General features: G+C 42.1%; 1 protein-coding gene across 1 annotated transcript in view; it reads right to left on the reverse strand.

Moving 5' to 3' along the window:
* Positions 1-19,503, reverse strand: part of cyp27a2 (cytochrome P450 family 27 subfamily A member 2) — a gene marked incomplete at both ends in the record, with an annotated part of 41,752 nt that extends 22,249 nt beyond the window's left edge. The window contains 3 exons of the mRNA XM_080835435.1: positions 14,604-14,803; positions 18,682-18,872; positions 19,243-19,503. Of these exons, the coding sequence (XP_080691561.1) occupies positions 14,604-14,803; positions 18,682-18,872; positions 19,243-19,503 (652 nt within the window). The remainder of the gene's footprint in view (positions 1-14,603; positions 14,804-18,681; positions 18,873-19,242) is intronic.
* Positions 19,504-20,607: the final 1,104 nt, after the last annotated feature.

Raw genomic sequence — 20,607 nt, forward strand, 5'->3', positions numbered from 1 at the left:
CTATAGTCTGAAAATAGAAACATAATTAACCCTAGTGTGAAGAATAAACTAAAGGTAATTTAAAAGGTTTAAAGATCAGTTAGAGGTATTAAGAGAAATACACAAACTGACTTACAAATGGAAAAAAGTGCAAGATATACATGATAATGGCAATAAGAAGTGGTTTAAAATGTCTACAACAAAAAGAAAAATGTAAACACAGATTTTAAAATGTATTGCATTCTTGGTTGCGCCAAAGAAACAGAGCAAAGCTTACGTTAATGGTGGCAAGAAAGCCAACATTTTTTGTTATGTTATGTTTTGGCAAGAAAGCCAATGATTTTTTGTTTTGTTTTGTGTGACTCAGGTACCGGCTGAGCAGTAATTAGAGAATTGCATGCACAAAACAGAAGAAGAAAGAGACATCTAAAATCAGTCATACACATAACCCATTACTTTTGAGTCTAAAACAGGAAAGATATTTAAAATGCAGATTATGTTTCAAAAACATGCCCTACAAACTTATTAGGAAGAGATATGATGTGGGTTGGACATTACAATTGTTCCAACAATACATGGGTTTTTAGAATAAATTAAACAAAGGTGTCCCACAATATTATTATGTATAGAAAATACACTGTTTAGCCACTAAAAAAGATTTAAAGAGAAATTTAAGCCTGTCACACTAACTAAATTAACATAGATTGATGCATTGAGTGCTGGCTCAAAATACTATATTCTCACAAGCCACGAGTTCAAACTTAGCTACTAGGGCTGTAACGATATTGGATCGAACCGAGAAATCGCGACACTCTGGGCCACGAACCTGCATCGCGATGCGAGGAGGCAGAACCGCGACATGCCCTCAGCGGTCACTTGATACAAAAAGTTTGGTTCGCTAGTAAAGGCGGCTGCTTGCTTCAGCGTTGTGGTTAATTGTTGCACAAATGTTACTCAGTGCAGTTCATGCTCCCAAAGGTTGCGCGTGTTGTCATGAGCCTGCCATTTGCTTGGCAGATAGAAAGCTGTTTCCCTAACAGAAAGTCTGAAGCTTGAAGTTCTTTTCAAACCTTTGCTTGGGTAGCACTGCTAAACTGAGCAGACATGCAGACTACATTTAAGTAAACTCATCACGTAACTTTCGTTTTCTAAAAACAATCACATAGTATTGCATGTTTTACTGTGGTAGAAAATACGTTGGCTTAATGCTAACGTATATGGGAAATCCTATAGTGACCGCGCTAGGTATTAGCATCAATTAATTCACGTTAATGTTTTTGTATGAGCCTGACATTTGCTCTGCAGATAGATAACAGGTTCCGAAGTTTGTTGAATGTTTTTCAACAGCATTGCTTTGAGTAATAAAAACCTCAATATTTGGTTATAAATTGTTTCTTCATTTTTTTTATAGCTCATACTTATTCTAATGTGAATTAGAAAATATATTTTAAAAATCGCGAGGTAAAAAAATAAAATAATAATAATAATAATAATATCGTGGGGTGTATCGAACCGTGGGTCAAGAATCGTGATACGAATCGAATCATGAGCTAGGTGTATCGTTACAGCCCTATTAGCTACAGTTCGAGAGACAGTCAATTGTTGTTGAACATCTTGTGCTGTTCTCCAGATAAGAAGATTTTAGCAGAAACAAGGCCACAAAATTAGCAGCTGTGGTCCACTAAAGTAAAACTATATTTAAAAAGCACCTCAGCCACAGACAAAGAAATACATTTTGTATTTTCTGAGAATGACTAACTTCTGTAGATAATGGATTCCTAACCACGCGTTAGAAACACAAATGTTGCAGAATTTACTTTATTCTCAGCCCAGGTCAGCAGGAGATATTATTAAAAGGCCTGAAAATGGAAAGCAGGCATTTGAACAGTTAAAACAACACTTATTTAGAATATAAATTATGTCTTAGCATATACACGACAAAGCCATTCGTACAAGCTGTGGACTGTAAAAAAAAAGGTTATTTGATATTTGTGTTAATGCATAAGTGGGGACTTTAAGTTGATACCAGTGGCATATTATTCAACACGGCTAGTTCCAGTAGCCCAAGCAATGTCTGAATGTTTACAAGCAGTAGTGGCTGCAGCCTTGACGATTCAGGCCTCTGCTCCTATTGTACAAAACAGACACTTACACTGAAAGTTCCACATGCTTATTTTTTTTTTTTGCTCTCACAGCCTTATCACTATTGAGCACTGCGTGACATTTGAGCCAGCTACTTTTACTTAAACCAGAGGACAGATCAAAACTATGGCAGCCAGAGCTGCCCTACAAGATATGCCTATTCCAAAAGCTGATTTAACCTTGAACACATAGCCACTACTTCCACACTATTCCGCACAGGCAGCGGAACTAATGGCACTGATTGCGCACCACATGCAAAATACCTGGTTTCCTTGGGAAACCACAAAGCAGACCAAGGACACTAACCAAGCAGAAAGTTTTATTACTTTTATTTCTTTTATTATTATTTTAGTAATCCAAAAAGCCTATTGGAACAACAGGTTCTGATACGATGTTGACCATTATTTTACTCTTGCTGCTTGCTTTTATTAATTTTGTGTGAAACACCTTGAACTGCAACAACCATCTGAGACACATACACATTTGAAGAATTAAAACACACAATACTAAAAGATATGCTGCAATATTGAGCCATGGTGAAAGGGGATAGTAAGTGTAGCTGTCGCTGAAATATGAACATATTTTCTTTATTTATTTATTAAAATATGTTTGTGTTTATTTGTTTGTGTGCTTGTGCATACTTAATTGTATTTTGTATTTTCTGATGTGGAATTTTGGTATTGAATGGTAAGGACACCTGTACTGTACTGTTGAATACGTTAATTGAGTCAAATAGGCTACCATAGTCATGTGATCCACTTAACATATAGCAGGGAAAATGTAAGTTTCGCTCTTTTGGAGCTAAGATGTGCACGAAGAAGGACGTGCGTGAATACCAAGAGATTTAGCTGACCTTAACTTTCTGGTTGGAGGGCGCACACGGTATGTTTGTATGTTTTATTTGATTAGTAATGTGTTAAGGTGTTAAAAGATAATTTCGAAGTTCATTTATAATATCATTACGTGACATATGCTGATGTTAGAATGTGATACATTTTATTTCAGTTTTTCACGGTGGTTTGGAGTATGAAAGACAGTATGAAAGCAAATAACTCATCAACCATCAGTTGGAGGCGCGTGGTTCATCTTTAACCAGGAGAAAAGTTTAGGGGCAGCTACAGTGAAAAACGTGGACTGCTAGAGCAACCGCAGTGAATAACGTGGACTGCTAGTGATACCACAGCCAGCAGAAAACGCATAGACGAGAGAAAATAGTGACGGAGAGAGAAGAACATGCTTGGTGTGCACTCGGTGGAGAACATCGCAATCCAAGGCCATAGAGGACGTGGTGGAGACCGTCGCCACCCATTGTGGTGAACAACGCAGCCATCTTGGAGTGAACAAGTCTACCGACGTTCGCCAGCATCCCAGGGAACATCATCCAGCCCGCTTGAAGATTACATCGTTACGTTACGCTTCACGGAAGATCTACCTGCTCGTCCTGGGTTTCCATCAACGTGACTCAGCAACAAGGCTTCAACGGCTCAGCGTGAAATGAAACCAGCTTGAGAAGACTACCTCAGCTGCCAAGCACAAGCCACAAGGGTGCAACAACGCAACACTATGGACAATTCAGTGAGTGAAGATAAGCCCACGGATGTAAGGTCTGATTAAGTTATTTCCTATGCTAATTTGAAATGAATATTTCTTGCATCAATAAGCGATGAAGAGAGAAATGTACATTGCAATTAGATTACAGTAACTTGTGTAATTTTGTTTGACAGTGTTTAATTCATATACTATTTTGGTTTCCTGTAATATAAGTTTGCATTCAAAGAATTTATATTTCAATAGTATTGTTTCTAATTAGGCCATAGTTAATACAATGGATCCACTTGTATTAGAGGGAGTAATTCAGGCTCTTGAAGATGAGAAAACTGAATTAGAGACAAAGCTAGAAACTGAAATAGAAGAATCTGAAAGAGAACAAGTTGAACAACGCATAGCTGATATTAATGCAGATTTAAAAATACATAAAATAAAGAGCCAGAAGCCAGCTTCTGAAACTCAAAAAGCAGTGAGGCGATTGGAAAGAGAGCAACATCCAACAGAAAAGTGGCTTGAGTACATAAAGGAAGAAAGTGCTAAAAAGGAAAGAAGGTTTATGCTCATATATGTAACCTTTAAGGCTGAGGTTCAGTTTGTTAGGACTAAACTAAAGGAACAATGTTGCAAATCAGACCTAGGGAACATGATAACAGCATTGGACAAATATGAGTCAGACTTAAAGCAAGAATATGAGAGCTTACGTGCACTGACTACACCATGTCAAGATATAAGAAGGAAAATGGATAGCTGTACCGCAGTTACTACAGAGGTAATTGCTCTTCTGAAAACACGTTACTCAGAAGTTGAAAAAGAGTTTGATCCAGATGCAGTTAAAGAAACACTCTTGAAATTGCTCCAGAGAGAAGATGCCAGGTCAATTTATGGATCAACTGTATCAAGAGCTGGCATGGATAGCTTACCAGGTAGTCAGGTGTCAATAAAGAAGGCAGAAGCTGCGGCACGCTTGGCATCTAAACGTGTTGAAATAAGCAGAGAAACAGATATAGCCAAACAAAGGAAAGAAATGCTAGCCCAGCAAGAGAAACTTAAAATGATGGAAAATGAAAGGGATCTTAAAGCTATGGAGGCTGAATACAATGTTTATGCTGAAGAGGAATCAAAATTGATTGCTGAAATAGGAGAAAATAGAGAAAAAGCGACTCTGCCTCCACAGCAGCTTCCAATATCGCATAACAAAGCTCCGTATGCCCATGTCCCGACAGCCATTTCATCTTCTGAAAAAATTAATGAAGTTTCGCTGGTTCAAGCATTAAAAGAATCTTTGGTAATGACAAGACTTCCTGCACCAGAGCCGTTCATTTTCACAGGAGACCCACTCAAATTCACTGAGTGGCGCACCTGCTTCAAGGCCTTGATAGAAACAAGTTGCTCAGACCCAGCACATAGACTGTTTTATTTGAAAAAATATATAAGTGGAGAAGCACTGTCTGTGTTGGAAGGAACGTTTTATAGGAGTGATGCAGAAGCATACACACAGGCGTGGGATGCTCTGAACAAGCGCTATGGTCACCCCTTCATAGTTCAAAGAGCCTTTAGAGGTAAACTGAGCAACTGGCCCAAGATTGGACCGAAAGAGGCACTGAAATTAAGAGAGTTCAGTGATTTCCTTATCTCCTGCAAGAATGCCATGCCTCACATACAAGGTCTGAGGGTTTTAGACGATTGTGAGGAAAATCACAAATTGCTCCAGAAACTTCCTGACTGGGCAACCACCCGCTGGAACCGGTATGTCACTAGGGCATTGGATGAAGGCAAACCTTATCCAGGCTTTGAGGATTTCTCCAACTTCATAGCAGAGGAGGCACGCATTGCATGCAATCCAGTGTCTTCTCTTCTTGCATTAAAACATAATGACAGAACTGACGAGAGATTAGGCAAGGAACAGAGACGTGTCAAAGCAAGCACACTAGCGACATCAACAAGGGTGAGTACAAGACCAACTTATAAGGACTCAAGAATATCAGATGGTTCTACATCTAATCCTGCCACTCAAACCAAAAGACAAGTAGAATGCGTTTGCTGTCAACAGAATCACTTCATTTTTAAATGTGAAAAATTTACAGCAATGCCTCTTGATGAGAAGAAAAAATTCATCATGAGCAACAACATGTGCTTCGGTTGCCTGAGAGTTGGCCATGTTGCGAAAAATTGCCGGAATAGGGCTACTTGTAACATCTGCAGGAAGAGCCATCCGTCTCCGCTTCATGGAGAACGCTCTCTAGAAAGTAAGCCTGAAGTGTCATTACAAACAGAAGGTCCCACTACTTCCTTATGTAGTTCAAACAAGGACAATACCGACCGCACTTCAATGATTGTCCCAGTGTGGCTCTCTCGTGCTGACAAGAGTAGCCCAGAAATGTTGGTGTATGCATTGTTAGACACACAGAGTAGTAGTACGTTCATCAACCAAGATGTGTGTGAAAAAATTCAAGCGTACTCAGAACCTGTCAAACTGAAGCTGTCAACAATGACAGACAGAAGTTCAATAGTGAATTGTCACAGAGCTGTTGGAATGAAGGTGAGAGGGTACAGCTCACAAGAGTGCATTGAGCTACCACCAGCATACACCCAAGAATACATCCCATTGGAGAAAACTAGCATTCCAACTCGTGACACAGCCAAAAGGTGGACCCACCTGCTTAGCATAGCGGAAGAGATGCCAGACCTATTGGACTGTCCTGTTGGACTCCTAATTGGCTATGACTGTGCAAGGGCTCTTAAACCAAAGAAAGTGGTATCAGGGGATGAGCATGAACCATACGCAGTCAAGACAGATTTAGGCTGGAGTATAGTTGGTGCCAAGATACCTAGCACTAGCAGAAGGGATGAAACAAGATTCTGTCATCGTATCTCTGTGAAAGAACTTCCACCCATCACACCTGCGTCTGTGATTAAAGCACTGGAGACTGATTTCCAGGATACAAACTCGAGGGAAAAGACAATATCTCAAGAGGATATTCAATTTTTGAATGGTAAAATTCACCATAAGGAAACTGGACATCTGGAGATGTCTCTGCCATTTAGAGAGCGACCTCAACTTCCCAACAACAAGCATCTGGCTACAGTCAGATTGAAACATTTAAAGGTGAAGATGGAGAGAAGTCCAGAGTACAAGGAGGACTATGTGAAATTTATGGACAATGTTTTTAAGGATGGTGATGCAGAAGAAGCAAATGCGACCCTGAAGCAAGGGAACACCTGGTACATTCCGCACCATGGGGTGTATCACCCGAAGAAGCCTGGAAAGATAAGGGTTGTCTTTGACTGCTCCGCCAAATACGAGGGCACATCTCTAAATGACCACCTTCTCACAGGACCTGATTTGACGAATACTCTGACTGGAGTGCTGTGTAGATTTCGTCAGCATCCCATTGCAGTCAATTGTGATGTGGAGAAGATGTTTCACCGCTTCCATGTCAGTCCAGAAGATCGGGATTTCATGAGGTTCCTGTGGTGGGAGAATGGGAATACGAAGAGTGAGCCCAAGGAATACCGCATGAAAGTGCACATATTTGGAGCAGCATCATCGCCGGGATGTGCGAATTACGGCATGAAATACCTTGCCAACAAATATGAAAATGACTACCCAGTGGCAGCTAGTTTCATTCGCAAGAATTTTTATGTTGATGATGGACTTGTCAGTCTGAATTCTGTCAAAACAGCCCAACAACTTGTTTGTGAAGCACGGGAAGTCTGCAGTAAAGGACAGCTGCGTCTGCACAAATTTGTCTCTAATAACAGAGAGGTTTTGGATGTAGTTCCAGAGACAGAGCGAGCTAGTGCAGTGAAGGACGTAGACCTTAACTACAGCGAGCTTCCAACTCAAAGCGTGCTAGGAGTGAAGTGGAACATAGAGAAAGATGTGTTCTCATTTAATGTCGTCCAACACAAAAAGGCAGCTACACGACGAGGAATCCTATCAACAGTCGCAAGCATATATGACCCCTTAGGATTTCTTGCTCCCTACATCTTGACCAGGAAAAGAGTGCTGCAAGAAATGTGCAAACAGGGTGTAGGATGGGATGAACCTCTTCCCCCTAAACTAAAGCCAAAGTGGGAGACATGGCTCCATGACCTGGAAAATCTCCATAACATTCAAATACCAAGATGCTTTGTTCCTAACAACATTGGCTCAATCCAGAAATTTGAGCTGCATCATTTTTCAGATGCCAGCAATGATGGCTATGGGCAATGCTCTTATATGAGGATTGTGGGTGATGAACAAGTGCATTGTGCATTAGTGATGGGTAAGGCCAGAGTGGCCCCCAGTAAGGTTGTCAGCATTCCACGCCTTGAGCTCACTGCAGCTACAGTCTCAGCAGCTGTAAGTGAGGTCCTCAGAGAAGAGCTGGAGCTGAAGATAGATCAAGAGTTCTTTTGGACTGACTCACAGGTGGTGCTTGGGTACATCAAGAATGAGGCCCGGCGCTTTCATATTTTCGTAGCAAATCGAGTCCAGAAAATCAGAGATGTCACTGATCCTAGTCAGTGGTTTTATATTGAAACAAGTCAGAATCTGGCCGACCATGCATCTAGGGGTCTCGAGGTGGCAGACCTAGCATCACATTGGCTAAGAGGACCCAAGTTGTTATGGGAACAAGAAGTTGTCTTTGACAAAGGATCCCCAGAGCTTCTTTTAGGTGACCCAGAGGTAAAGGTCCTGAAAACAGATGTCGTTGAAAGAGATACTATCCTCAAGAGGCTGTCAAGATTCTCTGATTGGATTACATGCCTCAACGTCATTGCTCGAATTCAGAGACTGGCACATAAAGAGAGATCTGGGCCCATTACTGTGAAAGAAATACAGGAAGCTGCTCTTGTGCTCATCAAGGCGGCGCAGACAGAAGCCTTTGAAGAAGAGATGACCAGGTTTAGTCAAGAATCAAAAACCAAACTAGGGAAAACTCACAAAATGTTTCAACTTGACCCTATTCTTGAGAATGGAGTGCTCAGGGTTGGTGGCAGGTTGAGAATGTCATCAGCCACACTTGAGTTAAAGCATCCAGTGATACTTCCTAAAGAAGGCATTGTCACACAACTCATACTTGATCACTGTCACAAGAAAACACAGCACCAAGGCCGAGGTCAAACCTTGAACGAACTTAGAGCCAATGGATATTGGATAATGGGTGCCAGCAAGGTAGTGGCTAAGCACATCAAGAGTTGTGTCACTTGCAGAAAGGCCCGTGGTCCTACCCAAGAACAGCGTATGGCTGACCTGCCAGTTGACCGAGTAGATCCATCTCCTCCATTCTCATACACAGGAATTGATTGTTTCGGCCCATTCTATACAAAACAAGGTAGAAAGGAGTTCAAGAGGTATGGTCTGTTGTTGACATGTGGAAAAGAAGAAGAAAAAGAGTAATAAGAAGATGAAGGGCCATCCACATAGAGATGTTGGAGGATCTTACGACTGATGCATTTCTAAATGCTCTGAGATGCTTTATCGCAATAAGAGGAGCAGTTAGACAGATCCGATCTGACCAAGGAACGAATTTCCTCGGAGCAAGGAATGAGTTGGAAAGATGTCTAAAGGAACTTGACAAAGAAAGGATTTCAACTTATCTTGCAAGAAAGGAATGTGACTTTGTCATGAATGTTCCTGAAGCAAGTCACATGGGAGGTATTTGGGAACGCCAAATACGGACTGTTAGGAGCGTGATGAGTTCTGTTCTGGCTCAAGCTAAAGGAAGGCTAGATGACTCGTCATTGAGGACATTCTTCTATGAGGCCATGTCGATCGTGAACAGTCGTCCGCTCACAACAAACCCAATTAATGACCCCAAGAGTGTTGAACCTTTGACACCCAACCATTTGCTCACAATGAAGCCCACTGTGCCTCTCCCGCCTCCTGGAAAGTTTGTCCAAGAAGATTTATATGCTAGGAAAAGGTGGCGGAGAGTGCAATACTTATCAGAGCAATTCTGGAGCAGATGGCGCAGAGAATACCTGACCAATATTAGCCTCAGACAACAATGGCATGTGCCCAGAAGAAATGTGCAAGTTGGGGACATAGTTATTGTCAAGGATGACAATATTCCAAGAAATGAGTGGAAACTCGCCAGAGTTGTTGAAGCAAGAGAAGAGGATGATGGTCTTGTGCGTAAAGTCAGCATTCAAATAGGACAAACTAATTTAGGAAAGAAAGGTGAGCGCTTAACGCAACCTTCATTTCTTGATCGTCCAGTGCAAAAATTAGTTGTTTTAGTTGAGCATAATTCATAGTTACATAATACTTACTCTAAAATCTTTAAAAGAAGCTGTTGATTAAAAACAAGGTTAATGGTTTACAATTTTAATGGTCAATTACCAAAGTTATGGGAAAATTATAAGATTCATGCAAATTTCTTTGAATATGGTAATATGAATCTTCTGTAATTTTGGTGGCAGTGTAGCTGTCGCTGAAATATGAACATATTTTCTTTATTTATTTATTAAAATATGTTTGTGTTTATTTGTTTGTGTGCTTGTGCATACTTAATTGTATTTTGTATTTTCTGATGTGGAATTTTGGTATTGAATGGTAAGGACACCTGTACTGTACTGTTGAATACGTTAATTGAGTCAAATAGGCTACCATAGTCATGTGATCCACTTAACATATAGCAGGGAAAATGTAAGTTTCGCTCTTTTGGAGCTAAGATGTGCACGAAGAAGGACGTGCGTGAATACCAAGAGATTTAGCTGACCTTAACTTTCTGGTTGGAGGGCGCACACGGTATGTTTGTATGTTTTATTTGATTAGTAATGTGTTAAGGTGTTAAAAGATAATTTCGAAGTTCATTTATAATATCATTACGTGACATATGCTGATGTTAGAATGTGATACATTTTATTTCAGTTTTTCACGGTGGTTTGGAGTATGAAAGACAGTATGAAAGCAAATAAAAACTCATCAACCATCAGTTGGAGGCGCGTGGTTCATCTTTAACCAGGAGAAAAGTTTAGGGGCAGCTACAGTAAGCATATATTTTTACTTCTTGTTTTTATTTTATGAGAAAGAAGATTAATCATTCATCATTGATTTTATATCGTTTTACTTCTTATTCAATTATTTAGTTTGAACATTTTTTAAACATTCAGTTATAGATTTTATTGAGTTAAATCCCAACGAAAGAAACAAAATTTTGTCTAGCCATAGACAATCACTGCCCGTACAACCTCCAGTCAGCCGGACTGGTAGAAAAGAAAGAACCCATCTATTGAAAGCCAATTCCAAGAGTGAAATTAGTGAAAATAAGCATGCATGTTGATATCACTGTTTAAAATGATGAATGGAAGAATCTACACTGCATAAACCATTTGCTTAAACAGACGAAGAGATTGAATACACACTTTCAGAGTACATGGCGTTGAAACTGAATGCTCTCAGACTTCTCTCCCCTACACAGGAACACTGTGAGGCTGAAACCAAGGTTGGACCAGGAGATTGGGTCCTAATCAACAGCCTCTAAAGAAATCACTTCCACTTGCCCAAGTGGGAAAGACCAGACCAAGTGCTACCGTCGACATCTACCACAGTCAGATACTGGAGAGACTGTATACATCTAACACATTGTAAACGAGAAAGCCTTCCTTAGAAAGAGACAGAGGAAAGGAGCTGTCTTCCTCTATAGTTTTGACAGGCCAGGCCTCTGTGACAGAAGTCCAGCTACACAGGGGTTACCTTGCCTGGGCAGAGTTTCGTCTCAAACCTGGTGAAGAAAACAACACTGTCCAGTGGTGCAAAAGAGCCTAGTGGAGACGGTCCTATCTCTGTGAATTTATGGGGAGGTCCAAGGGAAAAATAAAACAATGTGGGGAATTTTTGATAATAACTGTACTGCTCTACATTTTGGTACTGTTAACATTTTGATCACACAGGCACCGGTCTGGGTCAAATGTCCGCGATGGGGCCTGAGCAAAGATCATCCGTGATGGGGGAACCAGACTGCCCAAACACACTTTCCACAAAGAGACTGTTTACATTTTCCTGCCCACTGTAATATACAACAACCGATGTGTTCTGCAGAAGGCAGAAGGCCTTCAAGGACACAGCAAAGAAGCCTTGTTTGAATGTTATCTGAAGCCTAGGCGAGCTAATGATACACACACACACAGTCGACGTCCACTATGTTGGCCTACAAATGCAAGGTTTTCAAATGCGTGATGAGAAATATGATGACATTTAAAATGATTGACTGATGATGATATGGAGTGATGCTCAGTAATGATCTCTGTTCCGAAAATCCATGTGATAAAGCTCAGAATGATGATTTTGAGGTTATTCATTGAATTGATCATTAACGGAGTAAAGAAAAATTATTTTTGATTTTGGTTGTGTTTGTAAATTTTGAATAATCCATTAAAAACGGATAAAAGGAGGGACTGATAGAGATTATTTCCAAACACTGTTAATGACTTAAGAATATAATAATCAAGTGCCTTGTATTAATGTATTCCTTGTATGAATCATGTGCTTATGACAGCAGGAGCATGGCTTTTCTCTGTGTGTGTGTAACTAGAATATTAGGTGCCACTAAGTCTGCATATGAACAAGAGCATGTTTAGACCAGAGGAGATAAGAAAGGAACTGTGCTTCTTCCGACCTTGTGCAAAACTGCCATCCTTGCAAGACAGGGAGCCTCGGACGTGAGCAATCCACCACGTGATCATCCCTGCTGAAAGCTAAACTTCTGACTATATAAACTTTGTGCGATGGGTTTATCAGGGCCTTCACTGTCAGCCTTGTGCTGGCAGAGGAGCCCAATTGCAATTGTCTTTGTTTGTCTGTCTAATAAATATACTTTCATGCAGCTCCGGAGTCCTGAGGTAACTAGGGTGAATTTTCACCTATCAGACCTTGTTAATGATTTGTTGTATGACAAATAAATTAATCATTATGTACCATATTAAATTGCATAGAATTATATTCTTTTGCATCGCATCTCGTTGAATCACATCATGTCGAATCGCACTGCATCGCATTAGGGGTGAATCGTATCGCATTAGTAGCTGCTTTTATGTATCTTTAATGTATCGGATCGTTGGCAGTGCATCGAGATGTGTATCGCATCGTCCTCAGTGATGAGATGCACATCCCTAACACACACTGATGGAGAAATGTAATGAGGACATTGTTATTCTATTTTAATCTGCTTGCTTCTGCTGTGTTTGCTGAGGTATACTGTCTTGCTGAGGCATACCACCTGTTTTTGTGAGATAGTCATGCACACCGTTCCTCTTTCAAGGACATGTTCTGAGAATACTTCTGCAGTGATGTGAAACAGACATTTCATCATCCTGGGTAAATAATAAAAAAGGAATGCTGCTGCAACACAATGAGGGAGAGCTCAGTAAAGGCTGTGGTGTGTTCACTTCTTGAGAATTACACGAAATCTGAGCCGCATATGTGTGTGTGTGTGTGTGTGTGTGTGTGTGTGTGTGTGTGTGTGTGTGTGCGTGGGTGTCTGTGTGTGTCTGTGTGTGTCTGTGTGTGTCTGTGTGTGTCTGTGTTTTTTCTGTCTTTGTCAAAGGGTATATTTCACCAGTTAAAACATTTGAATCTTTTGTGTTGAAAATGTGGATTAAAATAAAGAATTCAAAGGTAATTGAGCTCTGGTGTCGGATAGTATTGAACTCTACAAAGAAGTGTGTTACCCAGGTCCAGTGTGTGAATGTCCCTGTGTGTGTGTGTGTGTGTGTGTGTGTGTGTGTGTGTGTTGTGTTGTGTAACAAGTCAGATCCTTCAGTTAGGGGTGGCCAACGTCCAACAACTCTGCCTGCTGCCAGACTTTCGGCCTGAACAAACACATCTTACACAAACACACACACACACACACACACCCACACACACACACACACACACACACACACACACACACACACACACACACACACACACACACACACACACACACACACACATCTTGCACTGAGGACAGGCATGTTATCAGTCATCAGCATAGGCATCGTGGTGTGATTCTGTCATAAATTTCTAATTAATGATTACAGCAACAGTTACTTCCAACGCACTGAGGTAAAATGCAGACAGACAGACAGACAGACAGACAGACAGACAGACAGACAGACAGACAGACAGACAGACAGACAGACAGACAGACAGACAGACATACAGACAGACAGACAGACAGACAGACAGACAGACAGACAGACAGACAAACAGACAGACAGACAGACAGACAGACAGACAGAGCGACAGACAGACAGACTAGTGTCAGTTCCTAGCACGTCGTAGCGCTACTGTCACTCCACACTACTGTCATGAGTTTGCTAAGCTTATATAAGGAGCCCTCTCCACGGCTGGCCTGCAAAGCGCTAGTCCTTTCTCCCCCTCCACAATGCAGCCATTGTCTTCCCTCAGAGTGGGCCGAGGCTTGGAGAGACGGAGTGTGAAGGCGAGTTAAAAAATCACCAAAGGGAAACAAATACTCGTCCTGGTGGTGGCGGCAGACAATCACTCCCTATCCATCAGACCGGCATTCCATCCAGTCCTTTGCCACCTCAACTGACTTCAGAGCTAAAATGGAGGTCTGTGTGTGTGTGTGTGTGTGTGTGTGTTTAACCGTGACGTTTTCACCCGAAATCCGACAGAAAACACTGATCTTTCAGTTGGCGTTTCAACCCAGCACACACACACACACACACACACACACACACACACACACACACACACACACACACACACACACACACACACACACACACACACACACACACACACACACACACACACACACACACACACACACACACACACACACACACACACACACACACACACACACACACACACACACACACGCGTTTCAACCCAGCTCCACAATCTTTCAGTAACTCCCCAGCTGGCTTTGAGCAGAGAGAATTAGTGATACTCTCCCCCTCATCTCAAAGCACTACTGCAGCCCACTGACCTTCGAAGCCAAACTTGTAGAGCTCTGCTGCGACGTCAGGCACGGTGGTGCCGTCAGGGCTGCGTAGTCGTAGCGTCTCGAGGCGGGACAGCAGGTCGCCGACCACCGATTGGATGAGAGGCACGAACGCCGTCACCTCCTGCGGCTTCAGCATCTTAGGGTTGAGAGCGCTACGCAGCCGGGACCACTCAGGGCCTGAGCTACACACACACACACACACACACACACACACACACACACACACACACACACACACACACACGACAGACCACAGAGGGAGAGAGAACATCAGAACTAAACACAACATTAATACAGCACACGATGCTAACACTAAACACTACATTAATGTAGCACACAATGCTAACACTAAACACTAGCCTGGATACCAGCCTGAACCCCGCCCACAAAAATTTTGGTCTGGGAAGTTCGGTCTGGCTCTGTGCCGTTGGGGAGAAAGTATCAGTTTTCAGCAAAACGATCTCACCAATGAAATTGTCAGGGTGGGCTTTATACGATGATTGACAGATGACCAACCAACGCTTGAGTTGAATTAACGATAGATGGCGGCGTCTCTGGAGCCTGTTAGTGGGACATGTTTTATGTGATTTAAGCTATCTACATAACTTTTTTTATGTCTACATTGACTCGTTTAGTTGTGTATGTGCAACATGAATGTTGCCGAGGATTGTAGGTCTTAACTGAAGCGCTCTAGACCATTATTGATAGGTTATTGCTAACGCTTAGAACAAAAATCCATTGAAACACATAGTTGCTAGCTAGCCTCGCTGCTAATAAGTGAAACGTGAGCAGGCATATCTCACAGATATTGACAGCGTATTCATTTTGAAAGAGGAACAGAGAAACGCGATCAAGGCATTTGTCGATCGAAAATATGTTTTTGCCGTCCTTCCTACGGGATCCAGTAAAAGTTTTAATGTATCAGATGGTCATACTACGTTGCTCTGATTGGTTGTAGGTACGATTGAGCGAACAGGCATTTTTTTTCCTGGTTCGTTGAAACACGCCCTATAATCACAGCCCAATGGGTCAGTATCAGCAGTGGCGGACCTACCATCAAGGCAAACTAGGCAACTGCCTTAGGCCCCCACCCAGCAGAAGGCCCACGATAAATTGCCCATCCAGGAACTGGGATGACCCAAGTCTATAACCAACCGGCCCTCCCGCAGATGTCGTCGGTCGCGACAGTTTTCCTTGCTTCACCGAATACATGATATACCTCTAATGATAACCAAGAAAAGTCACTGTCTGCTATTTATACTACTCCTAGTGACCTGTTTTCACACTCATGGTTACTATTTTCTTTACTAATCTAATCTCCTCCGTCAGTCTTAGTAGGTTTATTTGTTATTAAATGTCAATCACTCTAGCCCAGTGTTTCTCAAACTTTTTTAGACCAAGGACCACTTAGCCAATAAAAAAAAACTCGCGGACCATCGAACTAAATAGAAAATCCCCGGAACAACATGCCTACACAGACCTGGCGCCAGACAATTGTTAGCGGCACATGAATTTCGCGGGTGGACTCTCCTTTTTTTACATACCGGTAGGCTGGTTATAGATATGACAATGCGCAAGGCAAAGCATCTGGAACCCTGCTCCATGCGTGACTTGGTTATGTTACAAGCTATAGTTCGCTCACAGCCTCATACTCCATCACACACTCAGACAGGCCAATGTATCACAAAACACAACGATGCGCATACCGACCGCAGTAATTCAGTACCAACAGTAGGCTAGCCCACTGGAAATAATGCATGCCTCCTAGTAGACATCATTTCGGAATTAAGAGCTGTCATTATCCAACGTCACACAACACAGAATATAGTTATCATCTTGTTGTCTCCGCAGCGGGAGAAAAAAACGCTGTTTGAATGCAGCTCCGCGGCGAGATAATGCCCAATAAGGCTGAACCATCTCGTCAGCGCACCTTCTCCTTGTCTGTGTCAGAGGCTTTCTCCTTTAATTTTCTTTTCATAGTCCCTGTCTTAAGCCACCAATCCATTACCTTGTTAATAGATTAGGCAACACTTTATTAGAATAGGCTACTGGCTGTGTTCTCTTCGTTCTGAGTTGTATGTTAGAAATGTCGCAATAATTTGCTTTTGGCCGTCGCGGACCATTACGGGGCACTGGCGGACCACCAGTGGTCCGCGGACCACACTTTGAGAACGACTGCTCTAGCCTAATACATGCGTGTCTCGCTCGTAGACACCTTTAACACCCCTACACACACACACATAATCACACACCCAGCATGCAACACTACCATTACCACTGATGTTTACACCCCATCGTATGTTCTGTTCTGTTCATTTCTACAATAAAGTTCAAACCAGTGGCGGCGGACCTTAAGGGCGATTGTGGCGACGAACTGCTTTCAGGAAAAGGAGATTTTTTTTCTCTGTCGGGGTACTAATTAAGATAAATTGACAACAAAACAATTAGGACTTCCTACACCAAATGTATCGATTCAACAGGTTTCTACATAGGGTGGAATCCTACATCCAAGAATTGGAACGAAAGAAAATCATGGCTAGCACGCTGTGAAGTGGCTAACGCGGTCTGTATTTCTTTATTTGTAGGCTACCACTGTCACTTTTCATAGGTTGTACAGTGTGAATGTTCGCTTTTTGCCCTAACACTGAGTTATTTTCTTTGTGAAGACTTATTTAGCTTTTGTAAGCCAATACTTTCGAGATCAGTCAATAAATATAGTTGGTTTTGACTTATATGTTGCCCCCTTCTTTACGTTGTTACTGGACATATTTTATGTGTCCTGTAAAGCTATGTTGCATCATACAACATTTGAGACATGTGGATAATGAAAAAGTGGGATAATTTAATGTGGAGCCAAATCATGTTTGCTTATGAAGGCTCCTGAATGCAACTTTCTTCCATATAACTAGCTACTGTAGCTATGTAGGTAGAGGGGAAATATTTTGTGCTGCCATCTACTATACAAAAAGGTATTGCTGTATGAGTTAATCAGCGTACAAAAAAAATGATATTGCTTAATGTAGGTCGCCCTAATCATTATCAAAAAAATTGTGTACTCTTTCTCTGCGGACATTTATTCCTAAAGGCTCTGTAGTTATACATATAGGCCTAACCATCTGATACTAGCCCAGAGTTAAGCATATTCATCTAGCAAACTATACCTACCTTGGAGTGTTACAATAGCCAGTATCATTGTATTCCATGTGTCCATCCAGGCAAATTTGTGGATCCAAATGTTATTAAAAAACATATATAATGTTATTTCTTTGTAATCATCCAAAATTATGTTAAGTGTATGGGTATTTTGCATACATTGGGCGGGCAACGCACCGTATATTAAGTGGGCCGCTCTGACAGACAACTCCCGGGCCACTTTTTTCCCCCAGTCCGCCCCTGCTTTGAGGTGGCCCTTTTTTTTTTTTTGCATTAAAAGGACGGATGAAGAGGGCCCCTGGCTATGTTCCCCTTAGGCCCCCAAATGACTAGGTCCGCCACTGAGTATCAGACTCATATTCTGACTAGAATTATGAGTATGGCATCGTCAGGCTAACTAAACACTACATTAATACAGCACACGATGCTAACACTAAGAATGGTAATACTAAACACAATAATAAATTATATAACAGCGGCCATTTTGGTGTTTCAATGTTGATGCTTTTTCAAGTAAGTTAAATGAAAACAGATTAAAAAAATTGCTTGTTTTGTTCAATCATTTTCAATTCAATTAATTACATGAAAGAGGAAGATTTCTTGTTTATAAAGCTGATCAATTCCAGAAAGACTATATCTGCGTCTCACATTTGAGGATTATTTGTGTTGGTCCTTCTTTCCTATGTCACAAAGTAATCTGTGGAGGGTTTTGGTATAACAGTGGAGCACCTGCTGTGAGATAAAGGGCTTCAATAAAGGATGAGAAAAGAGAACAGAAGGATCCTAGATGAGTAGACCAGAGAGAAAAAGACCAGAAAAAACATACAAGAAGAAGTAAAGTGAAACGGAAGAAAAGAGTGATGATGAGGGGAGAGGAGGTGAGAGTAGTGCACAGGTTAGAGCTCACTCCACGTGAAGTCCGTAGGCTTGTCCCCGCAGGTCGCGGTACTCCTTCCAGTGAGCCAGGAGCGTGCGCACGGGATAGCGGCCCTCCTGCCGGATCACCTGCGCGATGAGCTCGGGGGCGGCCACGTTCACGATGTCAAACGGTCCAAAGCGGGAACGCCAGATCGGACCGTACAGCCGCCGGTGTTCCACCTGTCACACACACAAGTACGCACAGACACACGCACACACAAGTGCGCACATACACACACACAAGTGCGCACAGACACACACACACACACACACACACACACACACACACACACACACACACACACACACAAGTGCGCACAGACACACACACGCACACAGAGAAACAGAGGAAAGGAAAGGCATTCAGGAACTGGAACAGCTCTGTAAAAGAGAGCACCTAAGGCTTTACGCAATAACACCCATACACTCCCGAGTAGTTTCATGTCTGAAGAGGCTATGCACTTACGGACAAACTCTTTTGCCTGAAAACCACATCCTACATGCAGCAGAGAGATAGAGACGAAAAACCGTGACCTTCTTCCAGTCCTACCTGCATCGCATGGCTCTTGTCGGCATACCCCTTGACGAAGAGCCAATACACCGTCGTCGCCAGACTGGGTCCAGGCAGGTCGTCAATGGTCCTATACTTTTCCGAAGCCGCTGTTTCTACATTTAAGTCACGAGTCCCCGACTTAAAACTCCGGGAACTACATTCCACGGCCGAGGGCAGTGTTCGACAGAAGCGCGTCGTCTGTCTGGTCAGCGTGAGGGCAACAGAAACTGACATTTTGCACGGAGTCCTCACAGACATGTTTATATGTCAGTCTATGGGTGTGCTCATTTCCTCCGCGAGGCCGTCCCTGCTGCTTGGAAGACAATCGCGACACGCCCTCGACATACACACCAACAGGCATACATCCACACGAAAGATGAGTGTGTTTGCTGTAATGATCTGCAGCTTTTGGATGAACGTTAGGTTGGCTATAGCTATAGTTTATAAGGCTGTGGGTATTAGCCAGAAACGTGCGGTCAGGGGAGGCAGAGCCTGGTGAGCTGATCTTGATAAATTAAACTTAAATTGCAGCTAAAGTTGTGTTGGTTGTTATGGTTATCCAGTTCCTACGCTAGCTAATTAGCTAGCTAACGAAACTTAATAACCAAAACGATTTAAGTTAAATTTGCCTGATATGATAGCTGGTTATGTTATAGTCTGTTGTTATAGTCTCCTTGATTTAACTCTTAAAATTATAAGAAAAAGGTAGAAACCCTCAGGGTGCTTGTGCAACTTTGTATGAAAGTTTATATTCACAAGTTCATATTCATGAGTGCATATTCACATTTACACAAGTTAATCACAAACTAGCAGCTGCCAACTGTTTGTACCTTACCTATGTGTGTGTAGAGAACGCTGATATGAAAAACAACCAGCAGTCAATGTGCAATCTGCCAATGAATGGTGATTTAAGATACTCTATTGGGTTTATGTATTTGTAAATCTGACTCTAAAGGAGCCAGTGCCTCACCAGCCACGAACCTCACCGCACGCAACATGGTAGTACGGTCCTTTCACGTAATGGAAAGTCATTGGTCCTCATTCTCGAAAATGTTCTGAAGTTTCTTCTGAAATGGTTCTTACGGGCTTCTGAAAACCAACGGAAGAAAAAGATCTCATGAACGCCTGAAAATGTGTTCTTACGAAGCCAAAGTGTTCTCAGCTGTGCTCCCCCGACTGAGGATTCTTAAATTGAGCGCGTGTTCTTGTGCACCTGGATTTGCATACACACACACACACACACACACACACACACGCCAAGCCAGCTCCTTAGAAGGGCAGGCGTATAATAAACTGGATAATGTATAATCCGGTGGTCATTATCAAAAAAAATTATGTAGTTTTAGATAATGACCACCGGAC

Source organism: Sprattus sprattus, assembly GCF_963457725.1.
Source record: "Sprattus sprattus genome assembly, chromosome: 3".
NCBI lineage: Eukaryota > Metazoa > Chordata > Actinopteri > Clupeiformes > Clupeidae > Sprattus > Sprattus sprattus.